The sequence below is a fragment of the Orcinus orca genome, chromosome 2 (assembly GCF_937001465.1).
Source record: "Orcinus orca chromosome 2, mOrcOrc1.1, whole genome shotgun sequence".
NCBI classification, from domain to species: Eukaryota; Metazoa; Chordata; class Mammalia; order Artiodactyla; family Delphinidae; genus Orcinus; species Orcinus orca.
In genome coordinates, this window is record NC_064560.1 from 3191901 (window position 1) to 3212001 (window position 20101).

General features: G+C 38.8%; 1 protein-coding gene and 1 long non-coding RNA gene across 2 annotated transcripts in view; both read left to right on the plus strand.

The window, feature by feature from the left end:
- ZEB1 (zinc finger E-box binding homeobox 1) overlaps nucleotides 1-3022 on the plus strand; it is a 201111-nt gene extending 198089 nt beyond the window's left edge. The window contains exons 8-9 of the mRNA XM_012536308.3: nucleotides 235-415; nucleotides 539-3022. Of these exons, the coding sequence (XP_012391762.1) occupies nucleotides 235-415; nucleotides 539-1098 (741 nt within the window). The 3' untranslated portion in view covers nucleotides 1099-3022. The remainder of the gene's footprint in view (nucleotides 1-234; nucleotides 416-538) is intronic.
- The window catches only part of LOC125963619 (uncharacterized), a 687634-nt gene that overhangs the window by 288280 nt on the left and 379253 nt on the right, over nucleotides 1-20101 (plus strand). The window lies entirely within an intron of this gene.

The window sequence follows — 20101 nt, forward strand, 5'->3', positions numbered from 1 at the left end:
TGTCCTTCCTTCTCGGCGCCAGCTGGCCCTGGGTTTGCTGCGGTCGCGGCTGTAGCGCCCCTCCCTTTTGTCTGTGTCAGCCCCACCCGTCACCTGGCCCTCCCCTTGGAGCCTGCTTTGGTCAAGTTGTGGAAAGTGTACATCACAGTCGTTCTTTAATCTGTGCTTTTGTTTATGTCTCTTGTTTATCTTGTAATTTGAAAGGAAGTTTTCCTCCTGCTTTGTCTCCTCTAGGATGAAAGGCAAGACACTAGCTCCGAAGGAGTATCCAATGTAGAAGATCAGAACGACTCTGACTCCACGCCACCCAAAAAGAAAATGCGGAAGACGGAAAATGGAATGTATGCTTGTGATTTGTGTGATAAGATATTCCAGAAGAGTAGCTCGTTGTTGAGACATAAATACGAACACACAGGTATGTATGCTCGTGAACCTGGCAGTTTTGGAAAAACAAATTTATAACCATTTCCAACCTGAAGTGCCCCGAAGCCTGTCGGCTTAATGCCATCTTAGTTCATAGCTGTGCCCTTATTTTCAGGTAAAAGACCTCACGAGTGCGGCATCTGCAAAAAGGCGTTTAAACACAAGCATCACCTGATCGAGCACACGCGCTTGCATTCCGGGGAGAAGCCCTACCAGTGCGACAAGTGCGGGAAGCGCTTCTCCCACTCGGGCTCCTATTCCCAGCACATGAACCACCGCTACTCCTACTGCAAGAGGGAGGCCGAGGGGCCCGAGGCGGGGGCCGCGGGCCCAGGGGGCCCGCCCGCGCACCACGCGGGGGCCCGCGCCTCCCCCTCGCAGGGCGACTCGGACGAGAGGGAGAGCTCCACGCGGGAGGAGGACGAGGACAGTGACAAGGAGGAGGAGGAGGAGGAGGAGGAGAGGGAGATGGAAGACCTGCAGGAGGAAAAGGAAAGTGGAGGACCGCAGGGGGGGGAGGGGCGCGAGGGGGAGGGGCGCGAGGGGGAGGGGCGAGCCAACTCCGAAGAAGGTGCGAGGGAGGGCGCAGGAGCTGGAAGCCCAGCCCACAGCTTAGAACACAAAGTCAGCCAGGGCGCTGAGCAGGTGTCTGAAGAGAAAACAAATGAAGCCTGACCGTTTTTTCTAGAAAGAAAGAAAATTCTAATTGGTAATGAAGTTTGTTCTATGTTATACATGCTTTTCACGGAAACACAGTAACCTGTATACTGTGATTTCTGTTCACTACTGTGTAAAGTAAAAATTTAAAAAAATACAAAATACCAAAAAAAAAAAAAAAACCACACACAAAAAAAAATCCGGGTGTGCCTGAACCTCAGACCTAGTAATTTTTCATGCATTTTTCAAAGTTAGGAACAAGTTTGTAACATGAAGCAGATTAGAAAACTTAATGACTCAGAAAGCAAAGATGCAACAGGTTAAAGGAAACTGATTACTTAGACAAGCATCTGACATTGTTTCATTTTATCAGTATTAATTATCACTCTTAACGTTGGTTTATTCTTAAGCTGTACAATTGGGAGAAATTTTATAATTTTTTATTGGTAAACATATGCTAAATCCGCTTCAGTATTTTATTATGTTTTTTAAAATGTGAGAACTTCTGCACTACAAAATTCCCTTCACGGAGAAGTATAATGCAGTTCCAAACCGTGCTAACTACCATTTCTAAATTCAGTCTAGAAGGTAGTAACTTCTAATATTTAGCTGTCATAGTAGAGCGTATTCTCATTTAAAGTGTATCGTTAGCCTTAAGAAAGCAGCCGATAGAAGAGCTGAAGTTTCTTACTCATGTGGTTTAAATGGAGTTGAAAAGATTGCCGTTGAGCTCTGATTGCAGGGACTAACAGTGTTGATACTGGTGAGGACAGCAGAGATCGGTGTTCGTAATTGTGTTTGAGTACGTGGTAAACAAATATGAAGGATGTGATATGAAGCTTTGTATCTCCTTTGGCCTTAAGCAAGACCTGTGTGCTCTAAGTGCCATTTATCAGTATTTTCAAGGCTCTGACCAGCCTCCGTTCATGCGTGGCCTACAATAACTAGCATTTGTTGATTCGTTTCTTGTATCGAAATTCTAAAATAAAACTCAGAACCACTGACTCTGTCAGAGAAGCCAAACACTGGGACATTTCACCCTTTAATAATTCCTCCGTATTCATTTTGCGTTAATTGACTTTCAGAATTTCTCTACAGAAATGAAAGGGAAATTTTCTAATCTGCTTTATCCATGTACTTGCATTTCAAACATGGACCTGCCATTGTTATTTGGCTCATAATTGTTTCCAAATGTTAGTTATTATGGACCCAGTTTATTAACAACATTAGCTGATTCTTACCTATCAGTATTATTTTATTTCTTTTAGTTTATAGATCTGTGCAACATTTTTGTACTGTATGTCTTCAAACCTGGCAGTATTAATACCCTTCTTAACTGACATATGTACTTTTAGTTTTAGAAAACTTTTATATTTATGTGTCTTATTTTTATATTTCTTTATTTATTACACAGTGTAGTGTATAATACTGTAGTTTGTATTAATACAATAATATATTTTAGTATGAAAATTTGGAAAGTTGATAAGATTTAAAGTAGAGATGCAATTGGTTCTCTTGCATTGAGATTTGATTTAACAGTGTTATGTTAACATTTATACTTGCCTTGGACTGTAGAACAGAATTTAAATGGGAATGTATTAGTTTTACAACTACAATCAAGTCATTTTACCTTTACCCAGTTTTTACTATAAAACTATTAAATTCTGAAATTCACTGTGTGACTAACAGCATGCTGCTCTGCGGTTTTATGAAGAGATTAGTCTAACCATGAAGTCTCGTTCCTTACAAGCCAAGCTAGGGCGACCTTATGTAAACAGTGTTGGGAACAACGTTTAACATTTTGTGCCAATTTGTTCCTGTATTCATGTATGTAAGTTACAAACCTGACTCTTCATTTTTAAGTTCCTTGTTACACCATGGTCATTTTCTAGTTTTTTACCAGACTCCCCCATCTCACAATAAAATGCATCAACAAGCCTGACTTACTTGCGGTCATTCTTTGAATCATTATCAAGATTTTCTCTGGAAAACTCTGTAACACACGTGGGGGTACTATACCGTCATCCTGTGCTTGGTTTATCTTGGGCTGGGTCTGGGGAGACTGGATGGTGTAGACGTTCCCTGCTAAATCGTGCATTTCCCCGCGGCTGGGTGTTTCTGGGAAGGTCAGAGCTGACAACTAACGAACGGCCTCCCCAGAGCTTGCTTCCTCTTCCCGAACCCCTTCGCCCCTCACTCCTGACCCCGTGGCCTCTCACCCTTCGGGAAGCCTGCATTAGGTGCCTTTCCTCTGGGCTCCCACAGCCCCTGTACCTGCCTCGTCATCTCAGCCCTTATGCTGTGGCTCGCACGCCGCCCACCAGGACGGGCCGTGTCGGCCGCTGGGTCACCCGCCCGGCAGAGCGCCTGGCCCAAGTGCATGCGGCCACGTTGGTCAAACGAGAATGTAATTTGCACGTTAACAGGGCTCAGCTGTGTCTGTCTTTACTACTCTTGCTTCTATGTATGTTCAGTGATTTCAGCAATTTAATAATTTTTTTACTCAGGCCCTACGGAACACGACATAGCAGACAAATTGTAAACTATACCTTTCCCGTCGCCTTTCTCCTCTGATTTGCGAGCTTATTTCTAGGTGTCGTCTTTCTGGTGCTTAACCCAATGGTACACGACACAGGCATCAAGGCCTCTGGTAGGAACTGATGGGACGACCCTCCCCTTCTTACGGCCTCATGTTCCTAGGTGATCGCTATCAGCATGGTGCCTCATTTCTCCCGTCACTGAGAAGAGCTACCCAATAAACAAATGCATTGTATAGGGTTAGAAAATAAGAGTAAATAACCCTTCTTAGGAGACATTGGTGCTATAATCACTAAGGAGCAGCTCAAAGAAGGCAGAGTTCTCGATACATACGGGTAAACGGCTAAGAAAGGGATCCAGGTTCATCAGACAGGTTCTGAAAATGAAACCGCGCGAATGCTTCCCATTACTCCCCCAAGCCCCGTAACAGCAAGAGTGTTATTTGTCCCTGACTTGTACCATGCACACAGGTGCTTCACTGCTGTTGTCAAAGCTGATTTCACAAAAGCCTTGCAAGATTGAAAGACCATGTGCCCATGAACACAGACACATTAAGTAGCAGAATAAAGACTGGAACATGGGTCCACCCAACTCTAAGAGCCATGCCCTCAACTAGCCTGCCTCACATCTCACTTAAGAGCAGCTTACACCATCTACATTTAAACTCAATCCTGGCCTTAAGTAACATGAGTAGAAAATGTCAGCAAGGCCAATATACATTTTATAACGTGGTGAAAAAGAAAAGCAAGGGCAAGGGTTTTTCAAATCTGTGTGCAAACTTAAAATTAGCCTTGAAAACGTGAAAATGCAAACTCAGATCTCTTAAGATCAATTAGAACAACCACAATATGGTCTTTGTCTTCTGAACCTAAAAAAAAAGCATAAATTCCTCTGTTCTAGTGAACAAATACATTCCACTCAATACACATTTTTCCCCAATAACACATGGGACATTCATGAAGAGAAACCATCTTATGGGCCATAAAACAACCCTCAAATTCAAAAGAATTGCAAACAAAGTGGTTTTTCTCTGACTACAAAATAATTAAACTAGAAATCAGTAACAGATACATCTGGAAAATCCACCCCCCTCCACAAAACTACTGGAAATTAGACAACACATTTCTAGGTAAAATATGACCGTTATAAATTATGAAGAACTAAGTAAAAATGAAAATGCAACATCAGAAGTTGCAGTGTGCAGTAAAGCAGTGCATGTAAGAAAACTTATAACATTAAACTTTTATTAGAAAATAGAAGGTGCAGTCATCTAAGCTTCCACCTTAAGAAATTAGGAAAAGAATAAAATTAAACCCAAACCAAGCAGAAAGGAGGCAATAATAAAAGAAGACAGTGGCATAGAAAACAAAAACAATTGAGTAAATCAATGAAATCAGAATCTGATTCTTTGAAAAAATTAATACAATTGATAAACCTCTAGCCAGACAGATCAAAGAATAAAAGAAAGGAGACAAATCACCAAGAATGAGAGAGAAGATCTTCTTGCAGATTCTACAGGGTAAAAGGATGAAAAGGAAGTAGTATGAACTTTATGCCAATGAATTTGACAACTTTGATGAAACTGTCACGTCCAAAATACCAAAACTCACTAAAGGAGAAATAGATAACCTGATTAGTCCAATCACAAAGAAATTTCTAGTTAAAAATCTTCCCACAAAGAAGACTCCAAGCCCAGATGGCTTCACTGGTGAATTCTACCAAAAATTTACAGAAGTTATTGTACCAATTCTACACAAACTCATCCAGAAAATAAAAGAGGAAAACACTTCCTGCCTTAGTCTGTGAAGCAGCAGCATTAACCTGATAGGAAAACCAGACAATGATATTACAAGAAAGAAAAACTACACACTAATAGCTCCCTGGATGTAGATGCAAAAATCCTTGACAATGGGGCTTCCCTGGTGGCGCAGTGGTTGAGAGTCTGCCTGCCGATGCAGGGGACACGGGTTCGTGCCCCGGTCCGGGAAGATCCCACATGCCGCGGAGCGGCTAGGCCCGTGAGCCATGGCCGCTGAGCCTGTGCATCCGGAGCCTGTGCTCCTCAACGGGAGAGGCCGCAACAGTGAGAGGCCCGCGTACCGCAAAAAAAAAAAAAAAAAAATCCTTGACAAGATATTAGGAAATCATTTTGAATAGTTTATCAAAAGGAAAGTACATTACAACCAAGTGGAATTTATCCCAGGACTACAAGGTTGTTTTTGCATTCAAAAACCACCTTGTAAACCAAAAATTTACAGTTTTTACATATTTACATCATATTTACAGAGCAAAAAGAAAAACTGTATCATCTTAATAGTGTACAAGAAGCATCTGACTGAACTCTACACCAAGTCATACACGTTCTTGGCAATCTAGGAATAGAAGGGGGTTTCCTCAACCTGATAGAGGGCACCTGCAAAAAAACCCCATAGTTAATAATTTTGAAAAACTAAATGCTTTCCTCCTAAAATTATGAACAAGGCAATAATATCTGCTCTCACCCTTTTATTAAGCATTGTACTGGAGGTCCCACGAGGTGCAACATGACAAGAAAAATGAAAGGCATACAGATCGGGGAAAAAAAAGTAAAACTTTTTATTTGCAGACAGGTTGGTTGTCTGTGTCAAAAAAAGGAATTTACAAAAAAGCAACTAGAAGAGGTGAGAGCAAGGTTACAGGATTTAAGGTCATTATGCAAAAATCTATCATATTCTTATAGTAAGGGTAAAATGGAAATTTAATTTTTTAATGTATGAAATATTTAGGGATAATTTAGCAAACTATGGGCAAAACCCAGGCACTGAAAAATACAAAACACAGCTGAAAGAAATTAAAGGTGCAATGAAAATGAAAAGATATTCCATGTTTATTGATCAGAAGATTCAATGTCATTGCTGTGCCAATCCTCCCCAAATTTATCTATTTTTTTTTTAAATTTATTTATTTTATTTATTTTTGCCTGTTGGGTCTTTGTTGCTGTGTGTGGGCTTTCTCTAGTTGCGACGAGCGGGGGCTACTCTTCATTGCAGTGCATGGGCTTCTCATTGTTGTGGCTTCTCTTGTTGTGGAGCAAGGGCTCTAGGCAGGTGGGTTTCAGTAGTTGTGGCACACGGGCTCAGTAGTTGTGGCTCACGGGCTTAGCTGCTCCGCGGCATGTGGGATCTTCCCGGACCAGGGATCAAACCTGTGTCCCCTGCATTGGCAGGTGGATTCTTAACCACTGTGCCACCAGGGAAGTCCCTATCCTCCCCAAATTTATCTATTAATTCAACACAATTCCAGTGAAAACTGCAGCCACATACTTGTAGAAACTAACAGGCTTATTCAACATTTATATGGAGATGCAAAAGACTTCAAGTAAGCAAAAGAATTTTGGAAAAGAAGAATAAAGTTGGAGGACTTAGACTACCTGATTTCTAGTGATACTGTAAAGCTACAGTAGTCAATACAGGGTTGTATTGAATGGACAATACAGGGTTGTATAAGAATGGACATATAGATCAAGAATACAGAATTAAAAGTTAGGAGGAGATCCACATATTCATAGTCAATTGATTTTTGCCAAAGGTGCCAAGATAATCCAATGGTTAATTGATCATCTTTCAAAATGTACTGCTGATAGATATCCATATGCAGGAAAATGAACTCGATCCTTATGTCACACCAGACATAGAAACTGTTTCAAAATAGATTGCATACTTAAATATAAGAGCTAAAAGTATAAATCTTTTGGAAGAAAACATAAATTCTTTGTGACCTTCGATTAGGCAAAGATTTCCTAGATAAGATACAAAAAGGATGAATGAGTCATAGAGGAAAAAAATTGATGAATTAAAATTTATGAAAACTTTAAAATTTTGCTCTCCAAAAGATACTGTCAAGAAAATCAAGAGGGAAGACACAGACTTCTTCAAGAGGGAGAACATATTTGCACACGTATATCTATATACCCGAGAAATGAAAACGTGTCTACACAAAAACCTGTACACAATGTTCACAGCAGCATTACTTATAATAGCTAGAAAGTGGAAACAGTCCTAATGTCAATCAACTAACGAATAGATAAATGTGGTATGTCCATACAACGGAATATGATTTCATAGCAAAAAGGAATGAAGTACTGACGCATGCTACATGGATGGACCTTGAGGACCTTACACTAAGTGAAAGAAGCCAGTCACAAAAGATAAAATATTCTGTTATTCCATCACAGGAAATATCCAAAATAGGCGAATCTAAGGAGACAGGAAGTAGATTAGGGCTGGGGGTGGGGAGAGAATGGATACTGACTGCTAACGGGTATGGGTTTCTTTTGGGGACAGTCGAAAGTTCCAAATTAGATTGTGGTGATATCTGCATAACTCTGTGAATATACAAAAACCATAAAATTGTACATTTTAAATGGGTTGCTTTATGGTATGTGAATTATATCTCAACAAAACTGTTAAAATATATGTATATATATTAATAAGACAGCCCAATTTTTTTTTATGGGACAGAAGATTTGAACAGATACTTTACCAAAGAAGACATACGAATGAGAAGTGAGCACATGGAAAGATGGTCCACATCATCAGGCATTAGGGGAGGCAAAGCAAAGCCACAATGTGCTACCACTACACACCCAAGAGAACGGCCAAACTTTAAGACTATCAGTAACACCAAATACTGCACGGGCTATAGAGCGACTGGAGCTCTCCTACATTGCTGGTGGGAATTTAAAACAGTACAACCACTTTAGAAAATAGTTTGTCGGTGTCTTATAAAGTTAAACACATAATATACAACCTTGAAAGCCCACTCCTTGGTATTTACCCAAGATAAATGAAAATACATGTCCACTCAAAAACTGTATTAAAATGTTCACAGCAGTTTTAGTCATAATAGCCAAACTGGAGATAACCCAAATATCTTATCAACCAGGGAACAAATAAACAAACTGCAGAATTTCCATACACGGGAACAAGTAACACATAAGCAATAAGTAACATATAACAACGTGGATGAATCTGAAAAGCAGATATGCAAAGTATAACAGGAAGTGTGGTGGCCACACAGGGATACACCTTTGTAAAAACTGTAAAAATTATCCTTTTTGCTGCCAAGCCTCCATTTCCTTTATTAATTAAAAGATCAAAACAACAGGTAGTAAGCGCTGTCCTTGTGTTCTAAGTATATATTTGAGTTGTGTTGCAGTAACTCAGTATTATTGGAGTAGGTTTCTTCTTTCAGTCTTAGAGTACTAGAAAGTGGGAAGGGGACTATCTCTTAAATGCAGACATATTCAAGGCAAATTGCAAGTTAGAATTTTTTAAAAATCATCTGGAGCTTCAGAAAATGCTATATTCTATTATTATTACTTTGGGGCTTGTATATTCTTTTTTATTGTGGTAAAATATATACAATATAAAGTTTACCATTTTAACCATATTTAAGTGTACGATTCATTGGCATTAAGTACATTCACAATGTTGCACAACCATCACCACCACCCATTTTTCATCATCGCAAACAGAAACTCTGTACCCAAAAGTCCTCATCCCTCCCTGTCCCCAGCCTCTTTAACCTCTATTATACTTTGTTATATTTTCCATCTCTATGAATTGCTCTACATACTTCATATGAGTGGAATCACACAGTGTTTGTCCTTTTGTGTCTGGCTTGTGTCACTTAGCATAAAGCCCTCAAGGTTCATCTATGCTGTAGTATGTATCAGAACTGCATTCCTTTTCAAGGCTAAATAATAGTCCATTGTATGTATATGTTACATCTTGTTTATCCATTCATCTATTGATAGACATCTAGTTGTTTCCGCCTTCTGGCTATTGTGAATAATGCCTGTGAACACTGACTTGCAAGTATCTCTCTGAGCTCCTGCTTTCAATGCTTTTGCGTGTATACCTAGAAGTGGAATTGCTGGATCAAATGGCAATTCTAAGCTAAACTTTTTGAGTAGCTACCAAACTGTCTTCCACAGTGGTACACCATTTTATATTCCACCAGCAAAGCACAAGCATTTCAATTTCTCCATGTCCCTGCCAACACTTGTTATTCTGTTTTGATAATACTTATTCCGATACATAATACTTATTTCTTCCAGTCAGACAGACCTAGGTTTAAATCTCAGAATGTTAGGAATCACTTCTCAGATTCTTCGTTTATAAAATGTAGTTAATATGCTCCCTCGTGAGGATTAAATGAGAAAATGTGTACAAATGTTTCAAGCATATGCACACAGAGTAGGTGCTTAATAGAAGAGTTTCTCTCCTAACTATTCATCTTCACATACTGCCCATTCATCTTCCGTAAGTACAGCTCTGATTATAGCTCCCTGTTCATGTGTGACCACTGCCTATGGAGTAAAAGCCAAATTCCTTAGCAGTTACACCTTAACTTCCACTAATACAATTAGTAGCTCATACTTACTGAGCACTTACTTTATGTCAGACACTGGGATACTTGTATTATACTTATAACCTGTTTAATCCTCATAATGGCACTATGAGATAGGCCCTGTGGTATAATAAGAATGTACATATTGGGGAAGGACTGTGGGAAGATGGTCGAGTAGGCAGCGCCAGGCTCTGTCTCCCCACCTAGACAACAATTACCTCGGCAGAATATGTCTGATGTAACTAGTTTGGTACCCTGGGCACTAGTGTCCAAGGAAACACTTGGAGAGTAAATTGAAGCTAATTTTGGTCAATTTCCAAAGTTAATTTTTGGTCAACAGGAGCAGCTACCTATCCCCCAACCCCAGCCTGTGAAAGGCACCTGCATGCATGTCGCTGGAGTATCTTGCACACAGCGTGCAGGATCCAGGGTGGACAAAAAGAACGCTGTGCTCCAAATAGCAGACACCTGTGCTCTGTTCGCGGATTCCTGCTTCTGATCACAGAGGCGGCAGCCACTGTTGTTACTCCTCCCCCAATTGTCACAAGCCCCTCTCCTTCTGGATGAAGTGACTTCTGTCCCCCATTCATTTTTCACTTTAGGAGCCAGACATGAGGACATTCAAAAACAACTAATATATGGGGAAAATTAGAAAGTGACTGCACATGCCCAGGACAAGGCTCAGAAAAGACTTGAGAAAAACCTTAAGTTTACACCTCAGACCAATCCCTGTCTCAGAGACAGATTATAAAAATAAAACAATAACAAAGAGCAGACCCTGGGGAAAGGGGAGAATCTGATTTCCAGAGTTACTACACCATTAGATTCAAATGTCTAGTATTCGACAACAATGACAACAGCAAAAATCACAAGGCATAGAAACAGGAAAGTGTGGCTCATTCAAAAGAAAAAATAAATCAACATAATTGTCCCTGAAAAAGACCTGATGGCAAATCTACTAGACAGAGATGTTAAAACAACTGTCTTAAAGATACTCAAAGAATTAAAGGATGATGTGGAGAAAGCCAAGAAAATAAACAGTGGACAAAATGGAAATATTAATAAAAATATAGAAAACCTAAAAAGAAACCAAAAAGAAATTCTGGAGCTGAAAAGAACAATAACAAGTTTAAAAATTCACCAGGGGCACTCTAAAACAGATTTGAGCAGGCAGAAGAAAGAATTAGCAAACTTGAAGATAGGGCAACAGAAATTTTCAAGTCTGTAGAACAGAAAGAAACAAGATTGAAGAAAGGTGAACAGAGCCTAAGGGACCTGTGGGACACCACCAAGTGGACCAACATAATATGCATGATGGGATTCCCAGAAGGAGAAGAGAGGGAAGGGGCAGCGAGAATAGTTGAAGAAATAATGGCTGAAAACTTCCCAAACTTGATGAAAGACATGAGTATAAACATCCAAGATGGTCAGTAATCTCCAAGTAAGATGAACTCAGAGACCTACACCAAGACACATTATAATCAATCTATCAAAAAACAAAGACAAAGAATCTTGAAAGCATGTAGAAAGAAGCAAGTCATCACATACAAGGGACCCTCAATAAGATTATCAGATTTCTCATCAGAAGCTTTACAGGACAGAAGACAGTGGGCTGATATATTCAAAGTGCTAAAAGAAAAAACTGGCAACCAAGAATCCTATCCCCTGAAAAACTGTCTTTAAAAATGAAGAAGACATTAAGACATTCCCAGATAAACAAAAGCTGAGGGAGTTCTTCACCATTAGACCTGCCCTGCAATAAATGCTCAAGGGAGTCCTGCAAGGTGAAATGAAAGGACACTACGTGGTAACTTGAAGCTGCATGGAGAAATGAATATCTCAATAAAAGTAACAGATGGGAAATTATAAAAGCTAGTATTAATGTAACAATGATTTGTTACTGCACTTTTCATTTTCTACACGGTTTAAGAAATTAACACATTTAAAGAAAAAATTATTAGTGTAAAAGCTAATATTACTGTAACTTTGGTTTGTAACTCCAAATCTTGTTTTCTACATAATATAAAGGACTAATGCATTTAAAATAATTATCGGTTTATGTTTGGGGGCATACAATGTATAAAGATGTAATTCTGTAACATCAACAACCAAAAACGGTGGGGACAGAGGTGTAAAGGAGCAGTGTTTGTATGTTAATAAAGTTAAGTTGGTATAACTTTAGAATGTTAAATGTAATCCCCATGGTAACCACAAAGAAAATAGCTACAGAATATACATAAAAGGAAATGAGAAAGGAATTTAAACATCTCACTACAAAACATCAACTAAACACGAAGATGACAAGAATGTAGCAAATTGGGGGGGGAAGCTATAAAGCATATAGAAAACAATGACAGAAGTAAGCCCCTCCTCATAAGTAATTGTTTTAAATATAAATGGATTAAATTCACAAATCAAGAAACAGATATTGGCATGTGTATAAAAACACATGTTCCAACTATATGCTGTCTACAGGATAATCACTTGAGATCCAAAGACACAAACAGGTTGAAAGTGAAAAGATGGAAAAGGATATTATGTGCAAACAGTAACCCAAAGGGCGCAGGGGATAGGGCTACAGTAACATCAGACAAAACAGACTTTAAATCATAAAAGCTTAGAAGAGACAAAGAATGACATTACATATTATAAAACGTTTAATACAGTAAGAAGGTATAGCAATTATCCACATTTATATACCAAATGATAGCCCATCAGAATAAATGAAGCAAAAACTGACAGAACTGAAGGAAGAAACAGAGCGCTCCATAATAATAGCTGGAGACTTCACTACTCTACTCTCAATAGTGGACAGAATAACCAGACAGAAGATAAGGAAGGAAACAGAAGACAACACAATAAACCAACGAGTCTAACAGACATATACAGAACACTCTGCCCAACAACCACAGAATACATATTTTTCTCAGGTGCACATAGGACATTCTCCAGGATACACCATATGTTAGGCCACAAGTTAAGTCTCAATACGTTTTAAAATATAGATATTATACAAAGGATCTTCTCTAACCACAAGAGGATGAAAGTTAGAAATCAGTAACAAAAAAATGGGAAAACTCACAAAATTTTAGAAATTAAGCAATATGCTCTTAAACAATTAATGGATCAAAAAAAAAGAAATCACAAAGGAAATTAGAAAATACTCAGAGATGAGTAAAAATGAGAACACGACGGAGGTGGGGCCAAGATGGTGGAGTAGGAAGACCCTGAGCTCAGCCCCTCCCACGAGCATGTGAAAACTACAACTATGTACAGAGCAACTATCCATGAGAACAGCCTGAAGACCAGCAGAAAGGTTTTCCACAACTGAAGACACAAAGAAGGAACCACAATGAGATCGTTAGGGATGGTAGAGATACACGATGATCTGACCCACACCCGCCAGGTAGGCAACCCACAAATGGGAGGATAATCACAACTGCAGAGGTTCTTCCCAAAGAGTGAGGGGTCTGCGCCCCACATCAGGCTTCCCAGCCTGGAGGTCCTGCACCAGGAAAACAAGAGTGCAGAATGTGTGGCTTTGAAAGGCAACAGGGCTTGTGCATGGGAGAGCCAGAGGAGTCTAGGAAACAGAGACTCCTAAGGGGCACACAGTAAATCTCACACAGTGCAAGTCCCAGCGCAGAGGCAGTAACCTGAAGGGCATCTGGGTCAAACCCACTTGTTGGTCATGGAGAGGCAGGAGGCAACTGGTGCCCCCTGGGGACACAGACACTGGCAGCAGCCATTTGGGGGGGCTCGTTCTACCACCAGGACACTGGTGCTAACAAGCACCATTTTGGAATCCTCCCTCTAGCCTATTAGCAGCAGGGGCTTACCCACCCACCAGCAGACTGACATCAGCCCCAGGACACCCACCCGTGGGCTGGCATCAGTCCCAGGACCCCTCAGGACTGGCAGACAGCCACCCAGGGATTAGGCTCCACCAACCAGCAGGCCAGCACCAGCTCTGCCCCCGCCATGCCATGCAACCAGCTGTGCCAGGACCCCACGCCACCTAACAGCAGGCCAAGAGCCTCCACATGAGCTAGGGCCATACAGCCAACTGGGCCAGGGATCAGGCCCACCGACCAGTGTACCCACAGTAGTCAAACCAACCACAATGTAACAGTCTACACAGCCTACGTGAGGTGATCAGAGGGGAGTGGGCTGCTGGGCCCCACAGAACGTCTTCTACATAAGGCAATTTCTTCCAGATTAGGAAACATAACTGGATTACACATACACAGAAATAAACACAGAATTAGATAAAATGAGGAGGCAGAGGAGTATGTTCCAAATGAAGGAACAAGACAAAAATGAGAAAAAGAACTAAGTGAAGTGGAGGTAAGCAATCTACCTGACAATGAGTTCAAGGTAACGATCACAAAGACGCTCAATGAACTCAGAAGAATGAACACAGTGAGAAGATTAAAAAAGTTAGAAAGTATAAAGAAGAACCAAGCAGAGCTAAAGAACACAATAACTGAAATTAAAAACAATAGAAGGAATCAACAGTAGATTAGATGACACAGGGGAATGGACCAGTGAACTGGAGACAGGAGTGGAAATCACCCAAGCTGAACAGAAAAAAGAAAAAAAGAATTTAAAAAAATGAGGATAGTTTCTATGACAAAGTAGGATACAATGGAGAAAAGACAGCCTCTTCAGTAAGTGGTGCTGGGAAAACTGGACAGCTCCATGTAACAGAATGAAATCAGAACACTCCCTAATACCAGACACAAAAATAAACTCAAACTGGATTAAAGACCTAAATGTAAGGCCAGACATTATAAAACTCTTAGAAGAAAACATAGGAAAAACACTCTTTGACATAAACCACAGCAAGATCTTTTTTGACCCACCTCCTAGAGTAACAGAAATAAAAATATAAACAAACAAATGGAACTTACTTAAACTTACTTTTGCACAGCAAAGGAAACCATAAGCAAGACAAAAAGACAACGCTCAGAATGGGAGAAAATATTTGCAAATGAAGCAACTGACAAAGGATTAATCTCCAAAATTTACAAGCAGGTCATGCAGATGAATATCAAAAAAACAAACAACCCAATCCAAAAATGGGCAGAAGACCTAAATAGACATTTCTCCAAAGAAGATATACAGACTGCCAACAAACACATGAAAGGATGCTCAACATCACTAATCATTAGAGAAATGCAAATCAAAACTACAGCGAGGTATCACCTCACACCAGTCAGAATGGCCATCATCAAAAAATCTACAGGGCTTCCCTGGCGGCGCAGTGGTTGAGAGTCCGCCTGCCGATGCAGGGGACACGGGTTCGTGCCCTGGTTCAGGAAATTCCCACAGGCCGCGGAGCGGCTGGGCCCGTGAGCCATGGCCATTGAGCCTGCGCATCCAGAGCCTGTGCTCCGCAACGGGAGAGGCCACAGCAGTGAGAGGCCCACATAGCGCAAAAAAAAAAAAAAAAAAAAAAAAACTCTACAAAAAATAAATGCTGGAGAGGGTGTGGAGAAAGGAACCCTCCTACACTGTTGGTGGTAATGTAAACTGGTACAAGCACTATGGAGAACAGTATGGTGGTTCCTTAATAAACTAAAAATAGGACTACAATATGATCCAGCAATCCCACTCCTGGGCATATATCTGGAGAAAACCATACTTCAAAAAGATACACATACCCCAATGTTCATTGCAGCACCATTTACAACAGCCAAGACATGGAAGCAACCTAAATACCTAACAACAGATGAATGGATAATGAAGATGTTGTACATATATACAATGGAAAGTTACTCAGCCATTAAAATGAATGAAATAATGCCATTTGCAGCAACATGGATGGACCTAGAGATTATCATACTAAGTGAAGTCAGACAAAAACAAATATCATATGATATCACTCATATATGGAATCTAATTTTTAAAAATTATACAAATGAACTTATTTACAAAACAGAAACAGACTCGCAGATTTCAAAAACAAACCAAACAAACCAGAGGGGAAAGCTGGGTGGGAGGGATAAATTAGGAGCTTGTGATTAACATACACACACTAATATATATAAAATAGATAACCAACAAGGACCTACTGTACAGCACAGGGAACTCTACTCAATATTCTGTAATAACCTATATGGGTAAAGAATATGAAAAAGAATGAATATATGTATATGTAACACTGAATCACTTTGCTGTACACCTGAAACTAACACGACATTGTAAATCAACTATACTCCAATACAATTTTTTTAAATGAGAATAATTTAAGAGCCCTCTGTGACAAAACCCAGCATACTAACATTGACATTATAGGGGTCTCAGAAGGAGAAGAGACAGAGAAGGCAGAGAACATATTTAAAGAAACAATAGCTGAAAAATTCCCTAACCTGGGAAAGGAAACAAACAGGTTCAGGAAGCAAAGAGAATGCCCAACAAGATACACCAAAGAAGTCCACACCAAGACTATTATAATTAAAATGGCAAAATTAAAGAAAAAGAGAAAATCTTAAAAGCAGCAAGAGAGAAGCAAATAGTGATGTACAAAGGAACTCCCACAGACTATAAGCTGACTTCTCAGGACAGAAAGGAGTGGCACAATAAGTTCAAGTGATGTAAGGAGAAAACCTACAACCAAGAATACATTACCTGGCAAGGCTGTCATTCTGGTTTGAAGGAGAGATCAAGAGTTTTACAGACAAGCAAAAGCTAGAAGAGTTCAGCACCACTAAAACTGGCTTTACTAGAAACATTAAAAGGACTTCTCTAAGCAAAAAAGAAAGACCACAACTAGAATGTGAAAATTATAAAAACAAAAACCTCATTGGAAAAGGCAAACGTAAAGTAAAGGTAGTAAATCAACCACTTATAAAGACAGCAGAAGGTTTAAAGACAAAACTAGTAAAATCACCTGTATTCACAATATGTAGTTAAGGCGTCCACAAAACAACAAGTTGTAAAGTATGATGTTAAAAACTTTAAACATGGTGAGAGGAGAGTAAAAAATGCAGACTTGTTGGAATGCATTCAAACTTAAGAGATCAGCAACTTATTATATATATATATATAAAATAAGCAATATATATAATAACCATATATGCTATATATAATATATAGCATAACTATACTATATATGTAAATATGAACTTAATATGAACTTTAAACAAATGATCCATAAAAAATACACAAAAATAAAACTGAGAAAGGAATCCAAACATAACACTGATGATAGTCATCAAATCACAAGGAAAGAGAACAAAATTAAAACACAGAAACGAAAAAGGACTACAAAAACAACCTGAAAACAGTTCACAAACTGGCAATAAGTACCTGCCCATCAATAATTACTTTAAATGTAAATGAGCTAAATGCTCCAATCAAAACACATGGAGTGGCTGAATGGACAAAAAACAAAAACACAAGACCCAAATAATATGCTGCACTCAGGAAACTCATATTAAATGTAAAGAAACACACAGACTGAACATGAGACGATGGAAATACATATTCCACACATAAGGAAATGAAAAGAAAGCTGGGGTAGCAATACTTGTATCAGACAAAATAGACTTTAAAACATAGGCTGTAACAAGAGACAAAGAAGGACATTACATAATGATCAGGGGATCAATCCAACAAGAAGATATAACAATTTTAAATATACATGCAGCCAACGTAGGAACACCTAAATACATAAAGCAAATATTAACAAATATAAAGGGAGAAACTGACAGTAACACAATAATAATAACTTTAAAAATAATAATAATAACTTTAATAGCCCACTTAAATCAATGGACAGATTGCCCAGACAGAAAATCGATAAGGGAACACTGGCCTCAAATGACACATTAAATCAGACGAACCTAATAGGTATATAGATAACATTCCATCCAAAAGCAGCAGAATACACTTTTCAAGTACATATGGAACATTCTCCAGGATAGATCTCATGCTAGCCCACAAAACAACTCTCAATCAATTTAAGAAGACTTAAATCATATCAAGCATCTTTTCAGATCAGAAAAGTATAAGACTAGAAATCAACTACAAACAACAACAACAATCAAAACACACACACACACTGAGGCTAAACAATATGCTACTAAACAACCAATGGGCCACTGAAGAGATCAAAAAGAATATCAAAAATACCTGGATACAAATGAGAATAGAAACAATTCAAAATCTATGTGATGCAGCAAAAGCAGTTCTGAGAGGGAATTTTTTTAGCAATAAAAGCTTACCTCAGGGAACAAGAAAAATCTCAAATAAACAATCTAACATTATATCTAAAAGGAACTAGAAAAAGAAGAACAAACAAAACCCAAAGTTAGTAAGAGGAAAGAAATCATAAACATCAGAGCAGAACTAAATGAAATAGAGACTTAAAAAACAATACAGAGGGCTTCCCTGGTGGCACAGTGGTTGAGAATCTGCTTGCTAATGCAGGGGACATGGGTTCAAGCCCTGGTCTGGAAGGATCCCACATGCCACGGAGCAACTGGGCCCGTAGGCCACAGCTACTGAGCCTGCGTGTCTGGAGCCTGTGCTCTGCAACAAGAGAGGCCGTGATAGTGAGAGGCCCGCGCACCGTGATGAAGAGTGGCCCCCCGCTTGCCACAACTGGAGAAAGCCCTCGCACAGAAACGAAGACCCAACACAGCAAAAATAAATAAATAAATTTAAAAAGAAACAATAGAAAAGATCAATGAGACTAAGAGCTGGTTCTCTGAAAAATAAAGAAAATTAAACCTTTAGCCAGACTCATCAAGAAAAAAACAGAGGGCCCAAATCAATAAAATCAGAAATGAAAAAGAAGAAATTACAACTGAAATAACGTCGTATGCTGACAGATGAAAACTAGGCTTATCACAGTGCTCATTTTGTAATGTACAAAAATACTGAATCACTACATTGTACACCTGAAACTAATATAATATTGTAAGTCAATTATACTTCAATAACACCCCCAAAAAGAAAAATGTGCCAAAATGCTAATAATTGGTGAAAATATGTTAAAAGAATATATGGAAGCACTGCAACTTTTCTGTAAGTTTTAATTTTGTTTAAATTATTTTTATAAACCCACAATATACCAAAACTTACAGGATGCAGCGAAAAATGGTGCTAAGAGGGAAACTGATAGCTATAAACATATTAAAAACAAGAAAGATGTCAAACGAACAAACTAACTTTATAACTTAAGAAACTAGAAAAATAAGACCTAAACCCAAAGCTAAGAGTAACAAGGAAACAACAAAGATTAGAGAAGAGATAAATGACATAAAGAATAGGAGAACAATAAAGAAAAATCAATGAAATTAAAAGTTAGTTCTTTGTAAAAATAGAGTTACCATACGATCCAGCAATCCCACTCCTGGGCATATATCTGGAGAAAACTATAATACGAAAAGATACGTGCATCACAATGCGCACAGCAGCACTATTTACGATCGCCAAGACATGGAAGCAACCTAAATGTCCATCGTCAGATGAATGGATAAAGAAGATGTGGTACATATACACAATGGAATATTACTCAGCCATAAAAAAGAATGAAACAATGTCATTTGCAGCAAGAGATTATCATACTAAATGAACTAACAGAGAAAGACAAATATCACATGACATCACTTATATGTGGAATCTTAAAAAATAATACAAATGAACTTATTTACAAAACAGAAAAAGACTCATAGACATAGAAAACAAACTTATGGTTACCAAAGAGAAAAGGTGGAGAGGGATAAGTTAGGAGTTTGGGATTTAAATATACACACTACTATATATAAAATAGACAACCAACAAGGACCTATGGTATAGCACAGGGAACTATACTCAATATCTTGTACTAACCTATAATGGAAAAGAATACACACACACACACACACACACACACACACATATATAGAATCACTTTGCTGTACACCTGAAGCTAAAACAACATTGGAAATCAACTATATTTCAATAAAAAACAAATTTTTAAGTTGGTTCTTTGAAAAGATCAACAAAATTGATAAACCATTAGATGAACTAAGAAAATAATTACTACAACCAGAATTTAAAGTGTGGACATTATTACCAATTCTACAGAAATAAAAAT